This window comes from Clupea harengus, chromosome 15 (genome assembly GCF_900700415.2).
Source record: "Clupea harengus chromosome 15, Ch_v2.0.2, whole genome shotgun sequence".
In the NCBI taxonomy this organism is placed as follows: Eukaryota; Metazoa; Chordata; class Actinopteri; order Clupeiformes; family Clupeidae; genus Clupea; species Clupea harengus.
This window is the reverse complement of record NC_045166.1, coordinates 17,647,643-17,666,006: the sequence shown is the minus strand read 5'-3', so window position 1 is coordinate 17,666,006 and position 18,364 is coordinate 17,647,643. Positions and strand designations below refer to the sequence as shown.

Below are 18,364 nucleotides of genomic sequence, written 5' to 3'. Positions count from 1 at the left end.
CTCTCTCTTCGCCCGGACAAATCTATATTACTGTCTAACAGAATCGCTAAAGCAATGTGCATTTGAACATGAACAGACAGAACTAAACAACCCAACATGCTGGTACCCTACCTTTCTTTCCTTTGTCTCTCCTTTCCCCCTTCCACCTTTTTCTCTGTTTTTCTCTTCGCCCAGACAAATCTATATTACTATTACTGTATAAGACATAACATAAACGAGAGCATACATGTAACACATTCTTGCTCTCTCTTCTCCCCTCAGGTGACCTCTCGCTGGACGTTCCGTTGCCCCGGGTGCCCCCAGGCGCTGTCGCACGACGACTCGCACTTCCACGAGCGGCACAAGTGCATCAACTTCTTCGTGAAGGTGTACGGCTACATGCCCCTGCTCTACACGCAGTTCCGCGTGGACTCTGTGCTTTTCAAGACGCGCCTGCCCCACGACAAGACCAAGTGCTTCAAGTTCATCTAGCACGCGTGGTCACTGCAGAGGAGAACCGCTGCAGTGGGTGGTGGATGGAGTTTTCCTTTGGTACGGAACAAACGAGCAGGGGCGCATACAGGACTTAATCGTTCTACGCGAGGGACGTTCACAGACTCTTTGCCTATACTGGGAACTGTAATATAGGACAAGAAAAGAAACTGCTGCCAATCAGGAAAAAAAAAAATTATTTCGTGTTTTCTGGTTGTGTTTTGTTGCCTTCTTTTTTTTTTCTTCCTTCTCGTGTTCGCTTGTGTGTGTTCCCATCGGCAACCACTACAGTTTTGCATTTGCACCACTTGACTCTCTTTTTCTGGCGTAACCAAGCCAGTCAACACACTAAACGGATTGTAGAATTGACCCGACACGGACAACTGAGCATTTAAACTGACACAGCATGAGACTGTGACCTCAGATCCAGCTCACTCTGTGAGGTCAGAGGTCTGGACAGGCCTCCTCTGGGATATGCAGCAAAGGATCTTGGGAGAAAAACGAGTGCAAGGACAGATGGACTGCAGCGATGCACTCGGAACTGCTACTTTTTTTTTTCTTCTTTTTTTTTTAAAGGTCGTGTTATGATTTTATATATTCTACTTGTATATGAAAAAGCACTGATGATGGGTCTTACTTGGTGAAGATTATGTTTGTATGTGGTGTTTCTTCATGTAATACGATGTGTGTGTGTGCGCGTGTGTAACGGAATCACAGACCCTGCCTCGAACAACCCCCCCCCCCTCCCCCTCGCCCCACCACTTCCTCTGGTCAACACCTTTCAGTATTCACTACACAGTCACTTTCAAACAAATGGAGAAATGAAGCATCCTTCCCTTACCTGCCCAGCATCATAAAGATACAAGTTTCCTGTAGATATCAGGAACGTTGTTACACCTGTTCTTCTCCTGACTGAGATTCTCCTGATGTGTGGCTTCATAGCCCAGCATTCCAGCATTCTTAACCTAGAGTTGCACAAGCTTAAGAAGAAGAAGGAGGAGGAGGAGGAGGAAGCGGAGGTGCTCAACCGTGGGGGATATGGGGAGAAAAGAAAAAAAAGAAAGAAACACGCTGCCAGAATCTCATTTTTTCTTCTCCTCCATTTCCCCATTTGACAAGACAGCCGGTAATGTAATGAAATGAAGAATGTCAACCAGATTTAGACACTGAGGGTAATTTGGCTTATGTACCATCCTCCCCTCCCCACCGGTTCTCTCACTTGTCTTTTCCACTAAACATCACCTCTTTGCAGAGCCTCTCTCCCTGCTTCTCTTGCTATCCCTCCCTCTCTCTCTCTCTCTCTCTCGCCCACATCTCCCTCTTTCCCTACCTGTATTATCTGACTGGACAGGTACTGGTACTGCTGATGCTGTAAATGCCACTGATGAGATTCTGTATGGTTAAGAGTGGGGAGGTGGTGGGGGTTGTTCTCCTCTATAAACACAGTCCACCCCTCTCCCTCATTCTCCCTGGCCCATTCATCAGCTCGGAAGCTAACTCCCCCACTCAGGACGGTTTAATTTCACCCATGACTCACCAGATCAGAGCCCTGCCCTTTGAAGAGGAAGGGGTTTGATGGCTTCTGCCTCTGGTTCTGTGAAGTTGTTGGGTTTCAGATGCAGTAAGATCTTGTATTTTGGTTAAGTTTGTTTTACATCATGTGAAAGGTGTGGTTGGTGTAGTTCCTGTCAATCAACTCTACATTTGTCATATACATTCATTGATATTGGCAGGGTCCTTGGCCAGAAATCCTTAGACTAATAGCGCTAAGGGGTCAACAAAATGTAACGATTGGACTTGCTAATTATTTAGCCACCATTTCAGGTCAAAGAATATTATTTGCTTTTAATGCAAGATCAGTGGATGACCCAAATGCCCCCACCTCACCCCCATCACTGACTGGAAAGCAGGATCTATTGTCGTGTTCAGAATGGAACCCCCAAAATAACTATACTGCAAATAACTCTGTACTGCAAAGAGGGTAAAGTCAGATACAAAAACAACAATGGGCTCCTCAACTCCCAGTAGAAATGTTTTACCTGAACTGCATTCTCCCTGTCTTCATGTACTGTACCTTGCTGAGAAACAAAGGTAGCTAGGTCATCCTTCCCCAACACCTCATTTGCCCAGAGGGGAACAGTGGCGCAGCTGGTTCTTTTCAGCTGCCCCCTCCCTCCAGCAACCCCCCCCCCCCCCCCCCCCTCCAAACACACACAGTCAAACACACTCACCCATCCCACTACTGCTACACAAACAGGTCCAGTCCTGGAAAAATACCCACAGGTAATACTAAAATAACTGATCATGGAACGCCTGCCCAAGTAAAACATTAAAGTCCTCCATATTGTTTAAAAAATGATGTGTGTTGAATTTGTGACTGTCCTAAACTTCGTCTCTCACAATCAAACTGAAAATATCCGTTGATGTGTATTGACCGCTATCTGTTGAGGTCTATTGACTGCTAACTCCAATGAAATAATTGAAAGCTGAAAGCATGACTGGCTATAATTTTAATAAATTCGTTTTTATTTATTTATTGATAAATCAGTCTCTTTCACGTCGGCTGTCGATGGAAAAACACTGTCGTCAGTTATTTGGTGTGGCTGTGGCACTACGGATCCAAGAGAGGGAGAAGACGAAGGAATTAGTGAGAGAGGGAAAGAAACTGTTGTGCCTGAACATACTGACATCATTCAAAGAGGAGGCTGTGCTGCCTACCACACCCCTCGGTGAAGGCCAGAGAGTCCCAGAGCTGGGCAGCTTGTTCCCAGCACTGGGAAAGGGGAAAGGACATTTCATTATTTGCAGGCTACGTCCGACCTTCAACCAAAGCTAAAGTAGCCCAATTCTACCAGCAGTCTTACATTCTATTATTGTCAGGGCTAGCCTCTGCGATTGTAAGTGATGTTGCGGTCACATCATGGCCCCAAGAGAGCATTTTGATGGATCCAGCCAATCGTGGATGACCCCATGAAATGGCCAATATCTACAGCTGGGGTGTCGCTTGTGGCTCATTTACCATGGTTTCGGTTATCAGGGACCTTGAAGTCCGAGTGGCCATATGCCTCATAACATGACAGTGAGGTGTCGGCACTCAACGCCCCTCCGCATGGATTTAAATGGGGGGGCTCTGTCGACATGAGACCATTTGCATTTATCCGAGATGACTTCTTGGATTTAAGTCTGATTATTCCGTCAACGTTTTAACTGGTTAATATTGTAGCGAAGGCTACAGACCCGGCGTACTTTCAGGTAGATGAGCGCGCACAATTAACACTTAATTAGACCAGCTTGCAAATACTGCTTCACTGGTTCAACTTTTGTCCCTGTGTACGCTACTCAAAGTCTCTCGGTCCCACCTTTACCACCCAGTTACTGCCAAACTCACTACCTAAAGAAATAAAAATTTAAACAGCCTTGTCTACGTGCGTACATTGCTTTCCATCTGTGGTCGGAGAACACCTCTACTGTCTCAATTCTGCCCTCTGCTGGTGAAATTTAAGCATGACTAACTGGCCAAAAAAAACTCACTGCAAAATAAAGTTCTCAACAACCTATTCTCACTACAGCTCAATACAGCAATATAGTTACACCAAAAGACCAAACGTTTTTTTTTTTTTTTTTTTTTTATTACAAGAGGATACACAGTATTTTCTTCTATACACTGGCCTGTAAAAAGGGGGAAACATACACAGGATCCTTTCCTAAAACATGTACCTTACATGGCATGATAAGAAATTAAAACACAGTTGTGAAACAGACAGAGGTATCCTTGGTGCCCTTGGTCCAGACCTGGTCAGTAGCAGACCTCACACGTTCCGAAACGGCACTAATGTCCCATGCAGAGGTTTCAGAAGTTCTAGAACTTTTGCAGGAAACGCAGCACCAGGTCTCGTAGAGCGGTGCGTAGCGGCTCGTTGTTGTCGCAGACGATGTGCGTGCCGTCCTCCTCCAGCTGGATGAGCGCGTCCTCCGCCTGGAGATGCAGTATGTGCCCATCTGGGGTCTCCTCCACCTTTACCTCCACAATGCCATGCTGTGAAAAGAGGAAGGGGGGGGGGGTGAAGGTGTTGGTTTTCATTTAGTGTGTATTCTCTGCCCTTGCCCCCCCCCCAGCGGCTTGCAAACCCCACCACAAAGCACATCATACACAGCAGTGTTATGGCGCAAAGAAAAGCATTGTATGGTAATGCTACATCTGCACTACTTTTTACACCCGTTCTCTCCCCACCAAAATCACAAAGCATCACAGCTCTGTCTGGTTTAATCTAAACATGTTACTCGTTTGACGCTTATCTAGCACAACAACCCTCACTCTCTCCTCTGTAGTTGTCAGAGGCAGTCGTTTTTAAATTGAGAACACATTACGACCACTTACCACCCGCATGCCATTACTAACTCCCTTAATTCCGCCGGAACATTCTTCACATCCGTCCGTTCCGTCTGCACCTCCTCACATTCTTAAAGAAGTCTCGTCTGTTCAGCACTCAGAATCACTCTTCCCATGTGCATTACGCCCTCTCTTCTCCTCTTCCTACGGAGCAATTCATTTCACTGTCTGACTTAGCGGCACAAAAATCCCTAACTGGATTCTCCAGGCGGAGAGGGTTGGTAGCAGGGAATTGAGTGGTGGCAGGGGACGCTTTCCAGGGCTGCGCGCCCCTCGTTACCCCTGGAGTTAATGTCTTTAGTGAGCCGTCGGATAATAAATGACTCCCCCGCTCTCTTTTCACAGGGGCCTGGAGTGCCTACGTCTCAGCGCTGCTGTTCTCCACTGCAGCAGAGAAAGAGGCTTTTAGCGCAGAGGAGGCTTAAGGCTTAAGAGCCCAGGTGTTTCTGAGGTGAGAAGCAAACACTCTTGGGGGGTTTAAAAAGGTTAATGGTCTAACGTAGAGCTGTTCAAATATGGAGGCAAAAACTCTTGAGGGTTATTCATGAATGAAAATAGCCTCGAATGGCGACAAACTACTGGAGATAGGAGGGTAAGACCAGAACACAAAATAGAGACGTCTAACTATCATGGGGAAACGTTCTTAAATCTGAATGCAGTAAAGCAGGTCTGCGCATGCTTTGGAACTAGCTGGACACAGGGATTTGCATTTCTTCATATAACATTCTTGTTTCCATGACGATAACAAAAATCCACAATCTGCCCAACATGAAACTTCCCAAATGTTTCTCATGTCACAGCAATACCATTTGCATACCTTTAAGTTTTTACATTACAACGTCCACAATCCACGGTAGAGGCATGGTAATGGACTCCTAGAACAATCTTCTTTAGTAGCAATAACCTCTTTAAAAACGAAATCTTCCTCACAGCTGCTGAACAGAACAAGAACTGTTAAGGGGCATCATATTCCAAACCTATTTTCTTATTGAACATCCTGGGATGTCTTGCACGAGTGACTTTTCTCACATGTCCACCAAAGAACACACCCTTGGAACGCACACCCCTCTAAACCTATTCTGAAAGACGCACGCGCGCACGCACGCGGGGCGGGGTTTTGGGCTGCATATATTGTATTATGGGCCTGGATATTAAATCACGGCAGGAAAAGAATGTAAGAGCAGACTGACGCAGGAGTGGATTAAGAACAGAACGGACGGAGAGAAATGTCATTTCCTCTTCACTTTAACCCAATAAGGATGCTGGGACATGTCTCACATTTGCGTGCCCCGGTGAGTTATCTCAGAATGAAAGAGTTGATTTTTCTGAAATGAGGAAAACTAGGAATGGTCTAAAAGTCCTTATAGCCACTGACCATCTAGGCGAATCCTGAGCATTTAGATATGACTGGAGAAAGGGTGTTTGCTGCCCAAAGAGGTTCCGATAATTACTAAATGAAAGAGCCAAAGGGCTCACACCTTTTCCCACCATCTACTGTGAATAGTAAATACATTATTTGAAACACATGAAAAAGCTAAATTATTGAAGTCTCATCAGTCTGTGCAGATTGTGCTTGGCAGACATTTTCTGAGAAGGGAAGTATAAAAGCAGTCAGTCTGGCATTGCAGACTGTTCCCATTAGACCCAATGAAAAGACCCAGTACATTTATATGTGGCTCCACACTTTCATATGCGCAGTAGTGTTTCAAAGACGTATCGCCCCTCCCACCCCACCCCCTCCCCCAATGCAGACACACCCTGAGAGAGGCAAGGGGGGCTAGTGGGTGGGGATGACTGCACAGAGTCATGAAACCTACAAAGAGGAAGAAGGAAAGAGGGAAAGAGAGAAAGAGAAAGAGAGAGAAGAGGAAGAAGGAGAGAGGGAGAGAGACGAGGAAGAAGGAGAGAGAGAGAGAGAGAGACGTTTAAAAACAAGACATGAAAGAACAGCAGAGGTCTGCTGAGGCTAAAGCCTGCTCATGGTTCTGAGGCTAAGGCCTGCTCATGGTTCTGAGGCTAAAGCCTGCTCATGGTTCTGAGGCTAAGGCCTGCTCAGGTTCTGAGGCTAAGGCCTGCTCATGGTTCTGAGGCTAAGGCCTGGTAATGGTTCTGAGGCTAAGGCCTGGTAATGGTTCTGAGGCTAAGGCCTGCTCATGGTTCTGAGGCTAAGGCCTGCTCATGGTTCTGAGGCTAAAGCCTGCTCATGGTTCTGAGGCTAAGGCCTGCTCATGGTTCTGAGGCTAAGGCCTGGTAATGGTTCTGAGGCTAAGGCCTGCTTGTGGTTCTGAGGCTAAGGCCTGCTCATGGTTCTGAGGCTAAGGCCTGCTCATGGTTCTGAGGCTAAAGCCTGCTCATGGTTCTGAGGCTAAGGCCTGGTAATGGTTCTGAGGCTAAGGCCTGCTCATGGTTCTGAGGCTAAGGCCTGCTCATGGTTCTGAGGCTAAGGCCTGGTAATGGTTCTGAGGCTAAGGCCTGGTAATGGTTCTGAGGCTAAGGCCTGCTCATGGTTCTGAGGCTAAGGCCTGCTCATGGTTCTGAGGCTAAGGCCGCAATGTGAGAAACAAATAGAATCCTGCTCGCAGTTCAGCCTCCTATTAACTAATAATAATGTGCTTCTACTGCATAACAGGAACCTGTCCAACTGCTTCAAACAAGTAGTCATGGAGAGAGTGTTTCCTTGTAAGCTGGTCCTGCAGCAGAGATGAGCTTATGGTAAAACATAAAACAAAGTCTGTCTCTCTCTCTCTCACACACACACACACACACACACACACACACACACACACACACACACACACACACACTAATGTCCTCTACTCAAACATATACGCAGAGGGAAGAGAGAGAAAGTTTAATTTGACTTCTAGTCTGCTCTGCTGCAGAAGAAAGCAAGAATGAAGCGGGGAGAGGAAGAAGAAGAAGAAGAAGAAGAAGAAGAAGAAGAAGAAGGAAGAGGAGAAGAATTCATCTCCCCTCCCTCCACCAGCATGAGTATGCAGAGAGGGCTGGAAACTTCTCCACCCTGATGAGGAAGGAAGGGAAAGTGCTGCGCTGGCAATAAAACTACCCCCTTCAAAGGGCATCTAATTAACGCCACGCAGGGGTAACCTTGGGACGGGCAGCAGCAAGTGCGTCAGTGTGTGTGATCAAAGCGTGAGGCCCCTTCTGTGTGAGTGAGAAAAAGAGTGTGTGTGTGTGTGTGTGTTTGATGATTTGTGATTACACACTCAAATGATTACACACTCTCCCAATCACTCATGTCTTTGAGTTTGGATGTGTGTGTGTGTGTGTGTGTGTGTGTGTGTGAGAGAGAGAGAGAGAGAGACTGACAGACTGACAGAAAAAGAAAGAGAGCGTGAGTGTGTGACAGAGAGAGAGAGAGAGAGAGAGAGAGAGAGAGAGAGAGACAGAAAAATCATGACTGTGTGTGTGAGAGAGTGCAAATGTGAGATTAGGAGTGTGTGTGTTGACTAAGTCTGGAACTCCTGAAGTACGGGCAGAGGTAATGTGTGTATGTGTGTGTGTGTGTGTGTGTGAGAGAGAGAGAGTTGAGCACCCTCTAAGTACTGCTGTGTGGCTCCAGCATCTAATTCTCTGCGTCCTTTAAAAAAAAATGGCTGCATGAGGGGGTAAAAAAAAAAAAAAAAAACAGCGGGAAGCATTTTACTTCCTGTTTAATTAGTGTTTGATCAATACTCCAAGTGCGACCGTGGCAACCGGCCAGATCAAGGCTGGTGGGACAGAGAGGCAAATTAAGAGTCCTGTTTGAGATGCTGCTGCACTCAGTATACTCAGAGACATTATTCTCTCCTGTGCAGTTTACTTTTCCTCCAAAGCTCCTTCACTTAAGATCACCCCTTCATTCATCTTAGCCTGATTTTCTACTGTGTTCATTTTTCAACGTGAACAGCGCTCCTTCATTAAGCCTGAGCAAGAGGTTGTTTGGTATGAGTGTGTGTTATTTTAACTCTGTTTTCAAGTTAAGCAGGACATGTTCTCATTTTAGATCAGAGAGCTTGGATGCTACAAATACTATTGTATGATGGGAAATGCATTGAGGCATACATGTGTAAATGTGTGTGTGTGGGGGGGGGGTTATGTCCTGCATCTTGTATCACCCGAATGGTGGTTCATTGAATAACCTACGGCATATTTGTACCGTGCAGTTATTCACAACTCGGTCAGAATCTCACCTCTGGCAACATGCTACTGCACTTTTCTTGAATCAGAATGGCAAGTCATGCTCCATTCACCCATGGTATCGTGTTCCAGAGCAAGGTTATGGAGACATGACACTGTGTGTACCATCATCAAAAGTGACACAAAGTGGTCTGCACTCTCACACAGACCTCTTCTCTTCCCCTCTGGGCATTCAAGTCAAAAACAAACACCGCAAGGATAGACAGCACCTCATTGGCTGCAGCTGTGACCGGATATATCTGACTGCGCTGTGATTGGTTGTCCGTGCTGCCACTCACCTTGTGCAGGGCGGCCAGGAAGGCCTCGAGGGGCACGGCTCCGCTCAGGAGGGGCTTGGGGGCGAGGCACTCAGGGGGCTCCTCCTGGACACGCTTCCGCTTCTTGGTGGGGGGCGCCGGGGCGGGCTTTGGTACGGGCTGCACACAGACACACACAGTTACATACAAACAGCCCACACACACACAGTTAAATACAAAACACAGCCCACACAGACACACACAGTTAAATACAAAACACAGCCCACACAGACACACACAGTTAAATACAAACACAGCCCACACTGACACACAAAGTTAAATACAAGCATGGCCTACACAGAGACATACAAACCCGTCTTTACACATAGACTATGCAAGGGATGACTCACTGCCTCCACAGCAACAGACAAAGTCAGATATTAAGATATGAACACCACTAGTGACAGGGTTGGACAGAGATACAAAAATACAGACGCAGAATCTATGATAGCATACGTGATTAGAGAGAAAGATAACATCAGGAGATAGTGAAAGCCACTAACACAAGCAATTCGTGGTGCTGACTGAGACAGATATGTATGGCTGAGCTCAGGTGTACAACACACACACACACACACACACACACACACACACACACACACACACACACACACACACACACACACACACAAACGCACACACACTTTAGGAACCTAGTTAGAGAAATCAAGATGAAAGGTTGGCCGGGAGAGAAAGGTAGTATGTGTTCATTAGGTGCATTATGTATGAGGCTGCATTAGGGGCAGGGAGCATAAAGACGGATGGTTAAGGATGCAGAGTATGCAGTCACAGAGTGGAGACACACACACACACACACACACACACACACACAGTGCTGACTCACGCAGGCACAAAGCAATCAATCTTAGCAAAAACCCATCGAACACAGACACATATACACACACACACACAAAAACACACACACCTGAAGGACGTGCTTGTTGTCCTTGGAATGCAAAACTGCCGATACAGTTGCCACGGAGATGCCCGGTTTAATCTCGCTGGGCACCAGGGACTTGGCAAGCTGTTTGGAGGGCGGAAGGGGGGGGAGGGGGTTAAAGCTTTGGGAAATGTACCCATGAGCCACTACTGATTTGGGCAGAATGGAGAAGCGATGTCCTTGCTATGAGCTCAATAACTCAATAATCCTGCCCCGCATTAATACGGCCCATACACCACCCACTGCTAACCCCGCGGAACTCACAGAAATCTGTATGCCCAGTACGGAGCAGCGTGGACAGGCCACCGAACCTCCTCTCGCACTCTGTTTTCATCTCTCCTCCCTATATTCGACCTCTCTTTCCTGGTTCCATTTCTTTTTGTCTCTCTATTTCTTTGTCTATCTCTCTGATTCTCGCTCTCGATCTCTCTCTCTCTCTCTCCATCTCTCTCTCTCACCTCAGGCAGTATCTGGATGCGTTCGTATCTCCTCCTGAAGGGCAGGCCCAGTACGCCGCAGCGGCGGTAGGACATGGGTGGCGGCTGCAGCTCCAGCATCAGGTCCGAGCGGTGGGACTGAGAAGGGGGGGGCTGAGTGTATTGCTCCGGACACACCACATGCAGAGGCTACAGAGAAGGAGGGAGAGAGAGAGGGAGAGAGAGAGTGAGAGAAACAAAGAAATACGCACTGAGAGTATAAGTGAAGAGGGCATAACGTGTGACAGGTTTTAAAGGACACAAGGGGAGCGAGGAGAGAGGACTGAGTTCCAGAAGGCACACAGGGATTGAAAGCCATGCAGAGGTGAAGTTAAACAGACACTTAATGAAAGGCACAGTGGAAGTGGTCATATTTACAGAGGGATAAAGTGTGCATGGAAATGTAATCACATGAGCAGAACAATTTGAAGAGGAAAACGATGACAACACAGGCAGAAACATAACAGCATCAGTAACTGAAAGACTAAATGAAAACAGTTCCTATTGGGTCTGTCCTACTCTGTATTCCCAGCAGGTGAATCCGTGGGGTTTAGGAGCCAGAGGGGACCTACCTGCACCTCCTTCAGCAGCTTGGACACCTGGTGGAAGTTGAGGCGTGTGTCGATGGGGCAGTACACACACTTCATGGCCAGAGGCTGGTAGGGGGCCAGCGCATCCAAATACGAGAAGTCTGGCTCTGTGACGATCGATAAGAGAACACACACACACAGATAAGAGCAGAGTTTAATGTAGAACATGAATAATGTTGGTAACCCACCCCACCCACCCAACACGAAACACACACACACACACACACACACACACACACACACACACAACACACACACACACACACACACAGTTACTGCCCCTGCTCCTTGCACCGATTGAACCAGTTTTCTAGACAGTCCTGAAAACTTTGTTACAGATCTTACTGTGGACTGTAACTATGGATGTTGCTGTGGATGGTAACTATGGATGTTGCTGTAGACTGTAACTACGGGTGTTGCTGTGGACTGTAACTATGGATGTTGCTGTGGACTGTAACTAGGGATGTTGCTGTGGGCTGTAACTTCAGATGTTGCTGTGGACTGTAACTTCAGATGTTGCTGTGGACTGTAACTTCAGATGTTGCTGTGGACTGTAACTAGGGATGTGGCTGTGGATGGTAACTATGGATGTTGCTGTGGATGGTAACAACGGATGTTGCTGTGGATGGTAACAACGGATGTTGCTGTGGACTGTAACTATGGATGTTGCTGTGGACTGTAACTAGGGATGTTGCTGTGGACTGTAACTAGGGATGTTGCTGTGGACTGTAACTAGGGATGTTGCTGTGGACTGTAACTAGGGATGTTGCTGTGGACTGTAACTAGGGATGTTGCTGTGGACTGTAACTAGGGATGTTGCTTTGGACTGTAACTAGGGATGTTGCTGTGGACTGTAACTATGGATGTTGCTGTGGACTGTAACTATGGATGTTGCTGTGGACTGTAACTATGGATGTTGCTGTGGGCTGTAAGTATGGATGTTGCTGTGGGCTGTAAGTATGGATGTTGCTGTGGGCTGTAAGTATGGATGTTGCTGTGGACTGTAAGTATGGATGTTGCTGTGGGCTGTTACTAGGGATGTTGCTGTGGGCTGTAACTACGGATGTTGCTGTGGGCTGTAAGTATGGATGTTGCTGTGAACGGTTGTAAGTGCTGACCGGTGAAGATGATGGTGTTGAGGCCGGACTTGCCCCACAGCTCCATGAAGTGGACCACATCACCGAAGCGCAGGGACGGGTGGCCTGTGAACACCACGCACGGCTGCCGGAACTCGCTGCTGAAGTCACCGTGGATGCTGGGGTAGTGCTTCAGCTTGTTGGTCTGGACCAGCTGGGCATAAGTCATAAAGTGAGAGTTAGTGTGTGTGTGTGTGTGTGTGTGTGTGTGTGTGTGTTTTCTTAGAAGAAGCATACATAGGGAACCAACGTTCAAGAGGGAGAAAGTGAGAGACATCAGAGGATAGAGGGTTGAGGTATAGACAGAGAGAGAGAAGAACAAAGGCTGGTGTGTGAAGTGGGATGAGGGTGGTTTACCTCTGCATGGGGGAAGGGTGGCTCAGGGAGGTAAACTTTAGACTGCTTATTCTGACAGAGCCTGAGAAACAGCGACAGAGAGATGGAGAGAGAGAGAGAGAGAGAAAGAACATGAGAGGTAACTAGACAGACAGATCCATTCTCAATTAGCACATGGTCATACATCCCTGACAGTAAACTCTGTCAAGTCCCTAACTGCAACTAACTTCTCCACGAGAGCCGCCCCACCTCGACATTGTGCCCATTTTTCAACACTGTGCGTGGAGCACATGGGCGTCCTTCCCAAAGGGGAGGGCAGTGTGACGGAGTGCCGGCACTACAATTGCGTATGCGCTCTGACTGCCCTACCACGAGCCTGGCTCTTTGTCGTCGCGGTCAGGGTGCGGGTTTGGTACAACCGGGTTCGAGGCCAGATGAGGTGACTGCTCTCTCCCTTCACTACAGTCAGCATAGAGCTACAACTGATCTCTGACGGCGGGTAGACCATCACAAACAAGGAATGAATGTAAAAAATGTCATTCACATTGAATTATTCAGCAGGTGAATATGAACCCTATATATAAATATAAACCCTAAAATAATATGTAATAGTTGGAGAGTCTACTGTGGAACTTAATAAGTGAGAACCATAGATCTCCGTGGTGCTCACCACTCGGCAAAGATCTGGGAGAACTCGAGTGAGCTGTTGGCGACGGGCGAGATGAAGTAGAAGGGCGCGGTGCCTAGGTTGGCCGAGTCCATGAACTGGTAGAGGCACTCCAGTAGGTCGTAAATCACCCCCGAGGAGTGGCAGGGCACCAGCACATTACCACCAGCACGGATGGTCATGGCTGAGAGAGAGAGAGAGAGAGAGAAAGAGATCGAGAGAGACTTTAAAAAAAACCTGTATTGAATGATGATCAATGATGGATCAAGTACACCTTAAAAAAGGCTTCTATCTAGCCACACCTCAACTACACCAATACCATAGGGGAAAAAACCCTTAATTAATTAGCAGGTTACCATTATCAACGACTGAAATCAGACCCTTGTTTATACACCATTTACGTTTGCGAGAGAGAAGGAAGACAGGGGGAAAAGAGAGAGAAAGAGAGAGAGACAGACAGACAGAGGACAATGTGGAAGGGATGAAGAGAGGGAGGAGGAGAGAAGCAGGTAGAGGGTGAAAACAAATAGGGATAGGCACAAGAACGAGGCAGATAAAAAGGTAAGAGGTAGGGGGAGAGGAGAGAAGAATGAGAAGAATTGAGGGGAGTTCACTCACCCAGGTTACTGCAGAACTCTCCCAGCATGCCGTCTGGGTTGGCCGTGGGGATCTGTGTGAGGCCTGTTAGAATGAGCACGTCACTGTTCTTCAAAGAGCTCTGGTCCATTGGCTAGAAAAACAATAAAACACACATATATTTTATAAACGTACTGAGAGATCGAGATACTCCGCATTTGCAAGGCAGTGTGTAAAAATATTGATGACCGCGGACAAGCAGATGTGCATGAAAAGAATGTTTGACAATTGAGGTTGGACAGATTTGAGAGCGGTACATAACTTGTACATTCTGCCAATTCCTACATTCAAAGAGCAAAGTAAGGACCGAGTTAATTACAAGGTTGTGTATTCGGACACATGGAAAAGGCATTTGTGAAATTCCTCAGTGGAAGAATCAGATGGTAGGGCTTCACCTGAGGATGTGTGGTGAGGAGAGATGATCCTGACACGTATGACACTTTCTCGTAATGTGATTGGATGATCCAGTTGGAGCTGCCCAATGAATAGCCAGAGCTTAGGGGTGTGACCTGCACTGCTCCAAACAGCTCCTGGAGTGACCGAAGCAGAAACATAAGATAGAGTTATCAGGCTTCATGAAACCCATAACTCAGATTCACAAGTAAATGCTACTTCACCTCCAGCTACCCTACAGTTTATGATGTGCTTGTGAATTAATTAAGAGAAGAGCTAGGCATCCATAAAGAAGTATAAGTCACAGGAGTGATCACCTTTTGTTAATACATTAATGAATTTAGCAGATCAAATATCCAAGAGTAAATGACACACAAATAGCTATTCAGCTCAGTTGTACCAGCTTTGTAGGCCAAAGCATAAATGCAAGGCAGCTCTAGAAGTGGACCATGGGTGGATCATGAGTGTTCATAACGGCTTTGATAACGAGTATTCATAACGGCTTTCATAACGAGTATTCATAACGGCTTTCATAACGAGTATTCATAATGGCTTTCATAATGAGTATTCATAACGGCAGTGTCTACTGATCATTTAAGGAGCGACATCATCGCATCACTCCACAGCCAGTTTCCCTGTGAGTGTCAGAGCGCACGTTCAGCAACAACCATCTAGTAATCTGAGACATACAGAATGGCATTTCCATGGGAGATCTGTCAGCGGTTTGGCTGTGCCGTTCTGCGTGACGCCTAACAAAGCCACGCTCCTGTTGGTTTCTGTTGACAGCAGGACAGCGAAAATGTGAAATAGGAACAGGGAAAAGAGAAGGAGTGGCTGAAACTCACTCACCACTTTCTGTGAGTAGCCCACCAGCTGCACCCTGCTGAGGGCCGAGTTCACCTCCTGCATGCTGTAGCATCGCTTCCATGCCCACACGTCCTGGGCGTCCTTCAGAGGACTGGGGAGCAGTCTAGGTCACACACCCACACACACACACACACACACACACACACACACACACGCGTAAACACACATAAGCCCTATTCAGACAGAATTACTTTACATGGGAAAGTGGAGTAATTTTAACACAGGAGGTCTGTAATATTTATAGCTGATTCGCACGGTACAAGAAACCTCTGTATAAATGACAGATGGGAGTGGCGTCTCGATTTAAGCACTTCTGCCACATCCAATGTACATTGTATAGATTGATTGCACACTTGGATATGACATTTCCACAACTTGGTAGCTAATATCAAGCTAGTTTGGTAAGCGGACTGGATGTATCGTGCAGAGAGATGACAATCCTCATGCCATGCATGACGAAACTTCCACACCTCACCATGTAAAACTAATCCGAACAGAGCCATACACACATATAAACACACAGTTTGATCAAAACTCCAATTTCCAAGGTTTTTGTGTGTGATGTGCCCTTGTTTTAATCTAATGCTCAACGGGTCTCCATTTCCAAGTTAATTTCCAGAGACATTGTGAGTGACGGTCAAACTCTACCCAACATCAGCTGACAACGTTGGGTTTCAGATGACAACGGGAACAGAAATCTGTCACTTCATCACACGACCCACAATGGAACTGCAAACCATAACAAACTGAGTTCTAGTATGATGGGTTTTTCATTTAAAAAATTCATTTTTGTCAATATCACAATAGTTTCTCTCATACTCCCAATGACCTTGACAGTAATACTGTCCTCTCTAGCCTCCGTCTTCAGCAGATCAGTCCATAATGGTTCAGGTCCGGGTTATGTGATACATTCATAGTGAGCTGTTGTTTTACGTGCCGCACACAAGAAGCGCTCAGTTACCTTTGAATTTCCTTGTTCTTCCAGCAGGTGGCAGAATGAGCCTTGGGCACTCGCTCCATGAAGTTGACCAGCTCCTCCATCAGTAACCTGCAAAGACAACCACAACAAGCACAGCAACTATAAAGAGAAGAAGAAGAACCATCAGCAAAGAACAGAAAACTCATGGGGGAAAGAATATATTACCATGCGCAATGCAGTGGGAGAGATAAAGGCAAAGACAGAGCTTAATAAATAAATAGATAGATAGATAGAGAAATAGTGATCCAAGAGACCTATGCGTTCCCCTGTCTCTCACCCCCATACCTGCCAATTTGTAGAGTGGGTTCTGTGGCATAGACTGTTCCGGTGAAGCCTGTGTGTTCTGTGATGTAGGGCAAGGCCATCATACAGTGGTAGTTGGAGATCAGGATCACGTCTATGGTGGACAGGTCCAGAAGCTCTTTCTACAGATGGAGACAAATAAACATCTGAACTCAACCAAGGCCATGCACCAGAACCTCAGCAAACTAAGTCTGTCAAAAAGAAGAAATAATCTTATAAAGCTTTCCGTCTTGAAATATAACAGTTAAGGTTACGGTCAGTAAATATAACAAGATTTAAGGAAATCCATACACTCTGCAGATACATCAAATACATGTTAAACATAGAAATACATAATATATGCAATTTGATTTTGAAAAGCCTGATAGAAAATATGTTCCATTATTTTACCTCTGGAAGACAGAACTCTGGTTGAGAATCAACAAAAACTCTCCCTGCGCATTCCTTTAGTTCCTAAAATCAGAGAAGTAAAGTACACATGATTCTCCTAGGGTTAGCATCTTCCATCATTTTTGAATATTCGGTCATATTTGGTAAATCTCTAGATGACTTACTTTCTCAAGGTTTATCGCACCATCTTTGGACACCCAGCCTGGTAGTTTGGAGAGCCGCTGGCTGCATTTTGAAAAAGCAAATAAGAACAGAATTCTTCTTATAAATCCTTACTGGTTTTATTTCCCCCCACAGATGTTGAAAGCAGTTATAGTTAAAATGTATACAAATGTATCTAGACTCACAATCATAACATATATTATAGTTAACATTCCATATACATAAGATATATATATATAGTTATGTTCACTCTATGCATTATTATCGCAGTTTTTTTTGTTCGTTTGTTTGTTTTCTTCCTGGACAACAAAACCTAAAGCCCATATAACCATAGCCTGAGACTGATGTACACAAAACACTGAGCCTTGGTAGGGCCCCCTCACCTGTGGACCAGCGGGAGAGGCAAGAACTGAAGGACAGACGTTGTGTCAAGCCCACAATCCAGCATGATGGTAGTCGACTTAAACTTGAGGACATTGCAAGGCAACGTCGGATGCCCAGACAGACAATACTGTAGGATGAATAATACAGCGCCAATTACGACCAATTAGTTCACGCTTGACAGCGCTGTTATGACTACTGCAGTGTTGCAATGAGCACTGAAGATGTGATAACATACGTTACAGCATGTATGGTTAGCCCGTTTACTTTATCTACATTAGCTTGCTAGCTAACTAAGTTATAGCACACACTGCAAGACTAAACTGGGATAAATGTTTTTCAGTGACATATGGCCAACACGTTGACATTTTAATACACACGGACAGCACAAATGGAGGCAGCTGTGTAGAACTCACCAGTTTCATTTTTATTCGTTAACTGTAACTGTTTAGCTCAACTTCATTGTCAAAATCCTCTGGTCTATTTCTTCTTCTTCGTATCAACTGGTCGTGAGTTCCACATCTAAGTACATTGTGGCCTCCTAGTGGTAAGGAGTTTGGAAGAGGAGTCAATTATATTCTAAACAATGTGAGACGTTGTTCACAAAAAAAGTGTAATGTCGATCTTATGACGTTTATTTAATGCCATGTATTTAATGTAAGGATACCTGCCAAAATAAATATCGTGAATGTGTTCCTGAGGAACAGATTGTTTTTACTCGATGGTACTTGTAGTTTAGTACATGTCCAAA

General features: G+C 45.9%; 2 protein-coding genes across 2 annotated transcripts in view; one reads left to right on the top strand and one right to left on the bottom strand.

Moving 5' to 3' along the window:
• extl3 (exostosin-like glycosyltransferase 3) overlaps window positions 1–2,662 on the top strand; it is a 40,515-nt gene extending 37,853 nt beyond the window's left edge. The window contains exon 7 of the mRNA XM_012835569.3: window positions 262–2,662. Within this exon, the coding sequence (XP_012691023.1) occupies window positions 262–471 (210 nt within the window). The 3' untranslated portion in view covers window positions 472–2,662. The remainder of the gene's footprint in view (window positions 1–261) is intronic.
• Window positions 2,663–4,078: 1,416 nt separating this feature from the next.
• On the bottom strand, window positions 4,079–18,168 carry ints9 (integrator complex subunit 9). The gene is made up of 17 exons (XM_012835650.3): window positions 18,030–18,168; window positions 17,616–17,743; window positions 17,235–17,295; window positions 17,071–17,133; window positions 16,663–16,802; window positions 16,360–16,446; window positions 15,381–15,501; window positions 14,534–14,668; window positions 14,121–14,232; window positions 13,506–13,686; window positions 12,857–12,917; window positions 12,482–12,653; window positions 11,346–11,470; window positions 10,756–10,923; window positions 10,283–10,381; window positions 9,340–9,477; window positions 4,079–4,507 (listed from the first exon to the last, which is right to left on the bottom strand). Exons 1-17 carry the CDS (start codon window positions 18,036–18,038, stop codon window positions 4,331–4,333), a joined length of 1,977 nt encoding a protein of 658 aa, XP_012691104.1. The 5' UTR covers window positions 18,039–18,168; the 3' UTR covers window positions 4,079–4,330.
• Window positions 18,169–18,364: the final 196 nt, after the last annotated feature.